The following is an 11,723-nucleotide window of genomic DNA, read 5'->3' on the forward strand; positions in this document are numbered from 1 at the left end:
AAATGTAGCAAGAAAATGAACTTCTGTAACTGTCATTAGTTTCATTGACAAACCTAACCATGGCTAAGTTCATTGTTCTTACAAATTTCACCTTGAGACTGTACACTAAGCAGAGGGAGGGAGGGAGGCCTGGGGTTATTCAGACACAAACTTGGAGAGAGGATGAAACGATAGAGATGGCTACAAGGGAAGAGCAGTAGTAGTCTGTCAATCAGAGGGTTTGTGATCGAGCCCCGGCTTTCCTGGACCACATGTCGAAGTGTCCTTGAGCAAGACACTGAACCCCACATTGCCTATCAATGTGTCCATTGGTGTATGAATGTGTGTGATAGAGAAAAGAAAAAGCACCGTGTACCTTGTAAACGTTTTTACAGAGAGATAAAGATGTGTTGTATGAGTGTGTGTGTGTGTGTGTTTAAATGTGGCTTGTAGTATAAAAGTACTTGGAATAGTCTTGTGGACTAGAAAGTATGGGAGATAATTGATATCATATCCACACCACATACTGTATGTCCTGACTGAGGTCGGTGTGTTCTCAGGTAACATCAGCAACAGAAGACGTATGCACAGAACGTTATCACTAAAAAGAATATCACAATACCACAACAAGTCTTTGGTAATTCCTTGTATGCTGTGTTATATGTATGTATTTTCTCTTGTGTTCCTAAGCCAAAAGAGCCTGGTTCTTCCCAAAATTCAATACAATCCTGTATCTTTACTGAGTATGACTGTTGTATGAGATACAATCCAGTACTATTACTGAGTTTGACTGTTGTCTGAGAGCAAGATCAAGCATTAAATACTGATATTTTTCTGTTTGCAAAAAGAAACAGACACTTTGGAGGTATATAAACAAAACATATTATTTTATATAATCTGATTAAGAGAACGTAATGACTCTGAGCATGTTGAAATAAAATCAGAGACTCAAGAGTGTTTACTCAGCACTCATGTTGGTAGATTAGAATGGCAGAGAAAGTTCACCAGCTTTGTGAACCTCTTTTAAACTGATGTGTAACCTTGTTGCTGCACAAAATAAAAATCTACATTTCTATAAGTGTAGTGGTTGTTGGAATTAATAAATGTACCCCTCGTCCTCTACCTCACACCAAACAACAAAGGGAGACAAATTTGTTGTGATTATGTTATTATGTATGGGTATCAATAAAAAAAATTCTAAACCGGTACCAATACCGATACCTTCACTTCAACACTGGTTCGTGAGCGATACTTTTTTCGATACCAATTTCATAATATCAATTCTAACAAAAAGGAAATTACATTACACATAACAGCTTTATTTTTCAGGTTATTTTCCAATCCAAGCAGTTTTCTTGCAGAAGAAATTTAACAGCAAATAATTTCCAGTGCAAAACAGTTGCAAACAAGTGACAGGTTGGTGTCTAACACCATCCTACATACTGAGGATACTTTTCACTTCACAGTTTTTCTTCAGAAACATCAACATGCTTACTGCTTTCTGTAGTATTAAGTTGCAGTAACATTAAGATTACAGCCGGATTTTGCTGAACGTTAATTTACCTGTTAAAATCCCACACACTGCGCCATCCTCGGTACTCTTAGATGAAACGGAGTCCAGTGGTGGAAATTTTGAATTATGCCGCTCAGGCTCTGTAGCGTCCACAGGCTGACTTAAATGCTTAGGGGAGGATGGTCGCGGTCCGACCTTCTTGCAGTAAAACATGGAGCAACTTTCTGCTCTTAAATTGTTTTTGTGCACGGTCAAATAATTAATTCAATTAGTCGTGTTGCTGGCCTTAGCAGCGATTACTTTTTGGCATATATTGCATCCCGCACTATTGGCATCAATCTTGGTGAAATTGAGCCACGCTTTTGACCTCGGTGGCATTGTTTAACCGGTTCGTCGACACATGCACATAACTACAGTTCCCAACGCAGATACACGTGAACCCCGTCTGTGGGCGTAACCACATTTTCCTACATTGGCAAAGTGTAACATTAATACAGCCAATCGAGGGTAGCATGATCAGTTCTTGATCACGTGATTAATCTCTGGGTACCGAAACTTGGCACCGAAAGACGAGGCGTGTTTTGATACTTGGTACTACCGAAGCATTTCGGTCGGTGCCTTAAGAGAACCGAAGTTCGGTACCCAGCCCGAGGTGTCAGAGGTGCTTTCAGCTATTGATGCTGCTGGTATAATATCAATCAACTCAAAGAAATCAATTTAAGAGAACCTCTTCTCACTCACCATTTCTTGTCATACTGTATTTAATGCCCCTGATTTTACCAGTGAGTTGCTTTTTCCAGTATTCTTATGAGATTTGCTGTCATTCATAATTCATAACCTACAACTGAATTCAAATACATGATTCATATCAGAAAAGAGCAGGAGGGCTGACCAGCATTTAGAAACATCTAGCTGCTTCTTTAGAGTTCACCATCAGCCTTACATGGACTGATCCAGACTTTAAACAGCAGACACACACAATACAGTTCATACTAAAAAAGGGCATCATATGTCTGCCACTGCAAAAGGTCGCATGAAAGCTGGAAAGGAAAATAACAACTTTTGTTACTCCAAAGAAAACAATGTAATCTGTGGGTCCTTATAGTTCTGCTCTTTTAATGTTGGATTCATACACACACACACATTTACACAGCTTTCCTTATTCTATACATCCAGCACTGTTTTCTCTGTATCATACACATAAGGACATCAAGGGTAATGGATGGTGGAGCCTGTTGCCCAAATCAACATTGATACATGGTTGGGCTGGAGATTGAACTACTGACCTTCTGACTGGACAACCACCTGATGTTCTCCCCCATCTATCTATAATGTCTTCATCATATGAAGACAGATAATTGCTTTTACACGCATCTAAATATTCAACTCTTTATACAACTTAAGGGCACAGTACAGATACAGAGGAAATAGCTAAGGATATCAATTATGTCATCCTTGCTTCCTAAAAGCATTCAATGATTTTACTGACATTATGTCCATACCATTATTCTTAAAATAATAAATACAGAAGTGCCTCGTAAGAAAAGAATGGTCTTACCTCAGCCAGCCGTGAATGTTTGTGAACATTCTCTCCTTTCTGAACAGCTGGGGCAAGCTGCTGAAGAACTCCACGGCTGCTTGTCAACGCACGAGTCAGACGGGCAAATTTACCCCACCCTGTAAATGAAATCAGAAGAATGAATCATGGGATTAAAAACTTCAAAAACATCACATATGGATGAATAAATAATGGATGAAGCTCGAATAATAACCTCTGCTCCTTCATAGTGTGAGGAATTAGCTGAGTTAATTTAGTCATTTTTTTTAGTAAGAACTGGAAAGTAATGATGGGGAAAGAGATGTCTCAAGCACCCTGCTTCGCCTGATAATACCACAAACCTACTATTACCACAAGTCATCAAAGATTCCAATCACCCAGCACACAGACTCTTCACCCTCCTTCCCTCTGGGAGGCGAAACAGGAGCCTCTGGACTAAGACCACTAGGTATCGGAGCAGCTTCTTCCCCACAGCTGTCACACTCCTGAACTCTGCTTCCTGACATCTGAACAACAACGATGGACCTGCATCTCCATACACACACCAATAACACATGGACTACTGTATATACTGTATAGATAATCTACTCCTGTTCATAAATCCTTTCCCATACTTATAATCTTTTTTTTTATAGTCTGTTTATACCCCTTCATATTTATAACCTGTTCATAGTCTGTACATTCATAGCCAGTATATACTTTTACTTACAGTTATAACATATTCACAACAACTTTACTGTACATTCGGAATATATATATTTATATTTTTGCTAAAGCACTTCTGGGTGGATGCAAACTGCATTTCGTTGCTTTGTACTTGTGACATGTGCAATGACAATAAAGTTGAATTCTCTTCTATTCTAATCTACTATTTCATGTAAGTGATTATGTGTCCTCACCTTGTTTGATTTGAGAACTACATTTAACACAAGTTTTACTCTGGTTTTGCTCACACTTGTCAGGAAGAAGACTAGGAAGAATGCAAGTCTATATTTAGGTTAAATGAAGCACGAAGGCAGTGTCCACACTGAATTACAGTTCCCAATAATGTGACCCTGTAGGATGGCCTCTATTTTTGTCACCCCTTTGGGATTGAAGAGTGGATGTCCCCTTGAAACATCTGTGATAACATCTTAATATTTTATGGAAATCCTAAAATCTAAAGATATTTTGTGACAAAAAAATCTAATCCTCACATAATTACATATCTCAGTATATCTGTACATATCAGGTATATCTCAGAATACAAGGAAGACATTCATTTCACACTCAACAACTGATATTTTCTGATTGTCGATTGCTTACTTAATAAAAATCTGTGCATCTGCGTTTTTCAGAAGTGTGTGCTGACATTGCAAACATATTAAACAATCCAGCCTTGGGAGATTGAACATCTAAATGAGTTGTACAGAACTCTTTATCTTAAATCAAATCCTTACACAGTTCCTCTCAGAAATTAACACAGTCTGTAACTGGATAATAGAGTGCACTACCCTGTATTCATGGCAATGACTCACCTTTTGATGAGTCATCTTCTATTGGTTGTTTGAAGGCTGTGATATCACTAAAACTGCAGAGGAACAGGACGACTTTGTCCTGCTCGTTCCTGATTGGAGCAATCTTTAAAAAAAACCAAACTGGCATCCCTGCAGCATAAAAAGGAAGGAAATCAGTTCCTACAGACTATCTAAGTTGTAGTATTTGAACGGGTTCAAAAAGATGACAGGCAGCTAACAGTCAGCATGATGTCTTCCAGGTAAGGACAAAAAAATGGCTGTTTGGGTTTTAGATGAGTCAGGTCAAAGAAACACTTTTGATGCAGACTAGACACGGTACTCACTGTTTTTCTTGTACATCAGAATCTCAAACGAGTTCATCTCATAGTTCTCAAAGGCCTGTCGAACCTTCTCACTTGTCTCCTTGTCTGTCAGCTCTCCGTACATGAAGCTGCAGAAGAAAAAAAGTCCTTGCAGCATTGATACAGTACATACAGTACTTTCTGGAGAATCATTAGCTCTCACAAATTCAACAATGGTGTGTAGTTGCACCTGCAGGTGCTGCTCTTTTGCATGACCTCAGCTCGATGGTAACCAGACAGTTTGCAGAAGCCATCATTGCTGTAGACGATTGGCCAGTCCACAATCTGAGCATTTCCTAGCACAAAATTTGTGTCTGACCACAGAAAACAAAGAGTTAGAATCTGCTCATGTTTTGCTCAAAGTAAAGTATACAGTAAAAATTCTTCACAGCTTTCAAAAGCCCACAATGCCCTTTTAAAATGCTTTTTTTTAGTTTGTTTTTTGTCCAATGAACACACCAGAACCGTGCATATTGCACTTCAATAACATGAAAGGAATAACAAAGGAATAACAAAGCATCCACATGTCAGACAGTGAAATCACTCATTTCTGTTTCCATTTTTGCTTAAAACTGGCTTAAACTTATTTTGAAATTGATTAGTCCCCTAATTGTTGGAGTTTATCATTGGAGTTAAATCCATGATATAATGTCATGATCTTATTTTCATTATCAACCCATAATGCATGGATAGAATCAAAAAGAAGCATTGAATTGTATTTACAGTCAACAGAAGGGCTGAATCAAGAAAACCCATGATGTCTTTGTAGGTTTGTGGTTCAAATCAGTCTTCATTTGAATTAATTTCAAAATTGCCGAGATTTGACACACTAGACAACTTAACTAACTGCCAACATATTCATTAATCTTTTGTATTTATCTACTATTTAGAATGGTAAAATCTAATTGTTTACTGTGACAATGCATGCAGCACTTTGATTAAGACTCTTTTTGTCTAAGATGCTGACATCAGCCACCTCTCTCTCTCTACACACTCAATGAAAGCATGATCAGGAGCTGGATTTATACTTATAAATTACTGATACTTACTTCAACTTTATACTGAAAAATTAACCGCTGATTTGTGCAATTAAACTGAACGTTTAATCAGTCAATAGTTGCACCTTTCCTTCAGCCATTCCCTGATTGTACCTTCAGAACTCTTCAGTACAGGTGGCGAAAAAAAACCTCAGCATCCTCTATTTGTTCCCATTCTTATTTTTCTTTGACACTGTGAGGTGAGGAGCAGCTCAGCCTTTTTCCTGCTCTTTAATCAGAGATCTGAGTTAGACACAACAGATGCTCTTACATAAGCAACAAAGTACACCTGCCTGTGAGTCTTCAGAATCCAAGTTTACATCTCTAACCAAGCATCTAATTAAGCAAGTTTCAGCACCTGTAACCACACACAGAGACTATCAGCTGACTTAATAAACAACAGACCAAGACAAATTTCCCCAAGGGGAAAATAAAGTATATCTTGAGACCAAAAAAAAACAACAACTTAGCCCTACTGTTACAAACAGCAAAGGAGAAACAGGTTTCCTACGAAGTGCACAGTAAAAAACTGGACAGTAAATACTGAATTTGTTATCTGAACCATGGTGCCTCCAAGCCAAGATCACCAACAATCAGACTATCCTAAATGGCCAGATAAGAGAACAGCCCATCACTCTGTCAGAGAATGTGGCCAGGCACACACACATATGCTTACCATAGTCACAATAAGCATCAAACTACTTAACTCAAAGTGATTTACATGTATTGATTTGATTTGTTGGGTTTTGTTGCTGTGATCGTAATTTCATGATTTCGTTATTAAGCTATGAGATCAAATTGATTTTTATCAAACCAACCACATTATTTAATGTAGTACCATTAAATATAAAATCACACACACACAAGAACAGTTGATTCTTTGAGACATATTTTATTAGTCTGGGCAGAGTATTCTGGTAAATTATAAGAAAAACCCATTATCGACCAGAAAAGTCGATAATGGGTGCGCTTTACATTCAAGGACTTAGGTAGGTTTATTTTGACCTCTTTACCATGCTGGATATGACACACTGCATTAGAAAATGTAACTAAAAAGTTGTTCAGGCAGTTCCTGAAAAACATTTAATATTCATTTCAAAGAGGTAGTTCAGTCCATTTTAATGCCTTCAGTAAATTGAATCCCATCCCATCTGATGTTTGTTTTTTTCATTTTTATATCCTCCTCACAATTATTTATCTTATTGTAAATCAGGAAATTGTTAGAATTTATGTGTGAACGTCTGTTTTGCTTAAGCAAAGAAAGACTGAAAAGTTGTTTTTAACTTATCTTCTAGTCACCATAAGAGCAGCTGCTTGGAACAATTACGACTGTGAAGGTCATCTTCTACCGATGTTCATCCAATAAGCACCAGATTCACTGTCACTCTTAGTAGTTAATTCCCAAGCTAGCGTTCTCAAACTGGAAGTACTCGTTCTGGCTCATTGAAATTAAAAGCAAGAATGTTTATGTAACATGCACGCTATGCCCACGTCTGCCTCAAGCAACTCGAATCTTATGAAGCACTGCATATCAAGACATGCTAACATGGAACTTGTTGCAGCTGCTGCTAACCCAACCCCAAGCTCAAATGCAGCCAATGACGGAGATGGAGCCACTCTGCTCAATTTTTCGGGTCATCAACAGGTTAATAGCGTATAGAACAGGAAAAATAATGTCAGTTACTTTGCTGAGTAACTAATTACTCTTACAATGAGGTAACTGAGTTACTAACTCAATCACTTTTTGGGAGAAGTGATTTGTAACTCTAAGTAACTACTTTTTTAAAGCAAAATGACTAACACTGATATTAAATGACTAACGAAATAAATTTGAGAAGAACATGTCAGCAGTCACTGTTAAAAAGCCTTATGGCTGTGGGGACAAAGGACCTCCTGAACCTCTCAGTCCTGCAGCACAGTGAGATGAGCCTCTCACTGCAGCTACTCCTCTGTGGAGAGGATGTTTATTATTCTCCAAAACAGAATATAATTTCTTCCTCATCCATTGCTCCACCACAGCACTGAGAGGGCCTAGCCTTCTGCCTTCTACAGAACCGGCCTTTTTCACCAGTTTGTCCAGGGGCCGACAGTTTTTGTCTGTTGTGCAACTCCCCCAGCAGATAACAGCATAAAACAGTGCACTCTCAATGATGGTGTGATAAAATATGCATATCATATCACTACAGATATTGAAGGACCTGAGCCGTCTCAGGAAGAAGAGACAACTGTAGCCCCTCCTGTACACTGTTTCTATGTTGGCAGACCACTCCAGTTTATTATCATAAGATATAAGATAACATAAGATAAGATCAGAAGACATATTCATAAGGCTGACAACTGGAATGTTAGCAGAGGAGACTTGGCATTAACCAGCTTTTGAAGACAAACATTCTTTGTTACAGACAGTAATCAGGTATTGTTCTGGTATCAGTATGGTATGAAACACAGTTATTCTTTTTTTAAATCTTTACCGAGTGAACTCTGGGTGGAAAAGCATAGCTCAAAAACCAATAGATGTTTTCTGATCAGAGTCACCACCTTCTAAAACGTGGTTAATCATATTTTTTATCCTTTCTGTTTTATAGCAGTTTTTTTTATACAATTACTTTTTATTCAAGTGGATAAGCCTTTCAAAATATATAGTCTAAATAAAGTGGTGGTGGGAAACATTAATCCATGCCCTCAGCCCATACCTGTACAGACTAATGAACGCCCACACAATGGTCTACTTTTATGATTTTAACAAACACCTCACATCACAGTGCAGGCTAATACAAAACCACTAACAGCTGTGATCTTGATAACCTTTCCCCTACAAAAATTAAAAAAAAAAAACTAAACATTAGAAAGAGAATGTCACTGATACACAGGGAACTTCACTGTTTAATGTGTATCAGTACTGTTTTGTTTCCATCACGTCCATTTTTCAAACTCAAGCTGGAGCTGAACGGCTGCTCCAGAAAGCCCCCAAGGATTTTAACTGCAAGACTGCTCTTATTCAGAATACATGACAGAATGTAATGTAAGGTCCCTTATGGAGATTTGTTCTCAAAATGAAAAAACCCAAATACACAACACAGTTACAACAAACAAACCAAACTGAAACAAAAAAACAAAGTTAGATTTACTGATCCAGCTTCTGTTTTTTATCTGTCACATGTTTAAACTTTGCCTGTTATAGTATGTGTTTGTTTGTCTAATGCCATTATGACAATTACTAACATAGTTTTGATGAGAACTTTCACCACCGATATTCCCTGAGGCAGAAAATAAATTACAGTGTGCAGTCGATTATTCAAAAGAACTTTAAAATTACTAACGGATTACGGATTACTGAGGATGAAATCAAATAATTTTGAGGAATCTGCGACCCTCCTCCTCACTCCACCATGACAATAAATTTTCATATTGATGGTGTAACAAGAAGGCAGCCCTGGGCCTCCGGTAGCTCTCTGGAATATACCTCATAATCAACTGGTATTAATTAAACTCAGTAGCAGTGTGTCATGCTAAAACATTTTTCAGCAGTCAACGACACCACAGCCAGACCACAACTGATCTAGTTCCTCATACTGTCTAAAATGTACAACATGCTTATAACTGACAAAATCATGTTTGGAAGAAATACATATGTAAGGAGGTAATAATCTGTCTGCCTTAAAAATACATCCTCAGGGGAACAGAACTGTCTGTCAATTGTTAAGATATTTCAGTCTGAACGACAGTGGACTGACTGACAAATATATTTCAGAAAATATAAAATACAGAATCAAGTCTGAGAAACAGATCTATCATTTACGTGGTTTATCACACTGGTTAGACTACATAGAGTTTTATAATACACTTCTTTAAATATACTCCTTTTTAAAACTAATGTTAAATAATTAACTAATTAACTCGTGTTTTAAATGAATGTCAAAAACATAATTCTCATTGAGATGGTGAAAAGAATGTCTTTTGTCATAAAATTTGAATGCAGTATTTGTGTAGTACATATGTGGGACTTGAATGTGAATTACCTGCTTGGATTTTGCAGTTCTATGCTGTCATGAATTTGAACAAACTCCTTGCATAACTCTGTATATAGACAAACGTCTTCACCATTTGAATATGACAGTTATAAAGTAACACTGTTCCAATAGAAATCTGGGAAATCTTGTGTTTACCTGCAAAAAAAAAATTATAGAAGTATGGTCTTTATAGAGCAGAATAATTTATGTCTGGATTTAAAGAATAATTATTTTCAAATAAAATGTTTTGAAGAAGTGAAAGATTGATGTCAAAATTTCCAACAGCTGACAACTGCTATGCCATTGTGAAGAGTTGCCATTTATTTTTCTATTGATATGAGTGAAGACAACTTTGTCCTGTTTTTTCTATTAACATGTAAATATTTCTAAGTATTAATACTATCAATAACAATAACAGTAGTAACAATAATACAAAACTGAAACAATTGTGTTAAGTTTACGGTCTTCAGAAAACTCTCTCAACCCACAGTCTCATTTTCCTTCACCGACAGACAGCCTGTTTAAGCTAACACACAAAATGACACCGCTAGTTTTCCGTAATGAGCAGCACCTGTACAGGTTTTTCTGAAAAGAACACAGTGGAAATGTCGCGTGGCAAAACACCCCACCAGGACAACGTCCCATTTCCCACGATCAACGAACTGAAACTGCCGTTTGACCCGACAGGACCGCATCTTACCGTTAGACCGGCGGACGATGTTCTCCAGGAACGTGTTCTGGGGGGCCACAAGACCCCGCCGTCCTCCAGCCATCCTGCCGTGCTCCTGGTGTGAGTGGCAAAGACGTTTCACAGCCTTCACATATCTGAGGATGCGCGAGCCCCGTGAGCAGAGAAGTGCTCGTGTTCTCTCACTCTCTCTCAGCAGGCTCACTTTCGGCAGATGGTTGCAGCACGAGCTCGGAGATGAGCCATAGAGAGACTGGCTGTGACAGAGCGAGCTTCACTGACACTGAGTGGAAAGAGAGAGTGAGAGCTGGAGAGACATCTTGGTACATAAAGTGATGACATCACTAGACTGACTGTTAAAGGGTGGGTCCACCCAAAAATCGAATTTAATTCAATGTATTTCAATTCAATTCAGTTCAATAATATTATCAATCCTCGAAGGGACATTTTTCTGCATAGATTATTATCAAAACACAGACAATGAGTTTAAACTGTACGTTTTTAAGTCAAATACAAATATTTGATGACTTGTTTTTATGTTTGAAGAAAATTGAAACAGCAGGCACCTGAGCCTGAATATGTAAAACAACAACACCCCCCCCCCCCCACACACACACACACACACAAGTTGATCTTAAACGATTTGCAGTCGTCCTTTGCCTCCAGTTTTGTATGTTGCAGACCTTTCTGTAGCTGACTTGCATCTTTTTGTGGTTGTTTTGTCTCTTATGTGATACTGACAATCAATCAAATAAAATGGTGAAAATAAAAACAAATTGTGTCAGTTTCATTAGTGTTATAGTCCTGTTTCCTATGATATTTTCCTTTTTTAGACAGAACTATATACATTACCTTTTTCACGAAGCAGTCATAATTAATTAGTCCTGGGGAAATGTGTACCGTGCTGAAGCTAGTATTTTGTGAAGTGTGATAATTTCATTATCGTAATGGATCAGCAGCATGCTGTTGGAACAGACTGCAAAAGAGTCAAAAATATCGCAAGCAATGAAGAAAAAACACATTTTAAATAAAATCAGTTGTCTGTGTTTTTTTTTGTCACTATGCCAAGTTAAGAAAGAC

General features: G+C 37.8%; 1 protein-coding gene across 1 annotated transcript in view; it reads right to left on the reverse strand.

Moving 5' to 3' along the window:
• Positions 1 to 10,912, reverse strand: part of LOC140304775 (voltage-gated delayed rectifier potassium channel KCNH1-like) — a 78,169-nt gene extending 67,257 nt beyond the window's left edge. Inside the window, exons 1-5 of the mRNA XM_072383544.1 lie at positions 10,656 to 10,912; positions 5,099 to 5,222; positions 4,891 to 4,997; positions 4,568 to 4,696; positions 3,051 to 3,169 (exon numbers count right to left, since the gene is read on the reverse strand). Of these exons, the coding sequence (XP_072239645.1) occupies positions 3,051 to 3,169; positions 4,568 to 4,696; positions 4,891 to 4,997; positions 5,099 to 5,222; positions 10,656 to 10,728 (552 nt within the window). The 5' untranslated portion in view covers positions 10,729 to 10,912. The remainder of the gene's footprint in view (positions 1 to 3,050; positions 3,170 to 4,567; positions 4,697 to 4,890; positions 4,998 to 5,098; positions 5,223 to 10,655) is intronic.
• Between the last annotated feature and the right edge of the window lie 811 nt (positions 10,913 to 11,723).

Source organism: Leuresthes tenuis, unplaced genomic scaffold (assembly GCF_036924035.1).
Source record: "Leuresthes tenuis unplaced genomic scaffold, fLeuTen1.0.hap1 SCAF_4, whole genome shotgun sequence".
NCBI classification, from domain to species: Eukaryota; Metazoa; Chordata; class Actinopteri; order Atheriniformes; family Atherinopsidae; genus Leuresthes; species Leuresthes tenuis.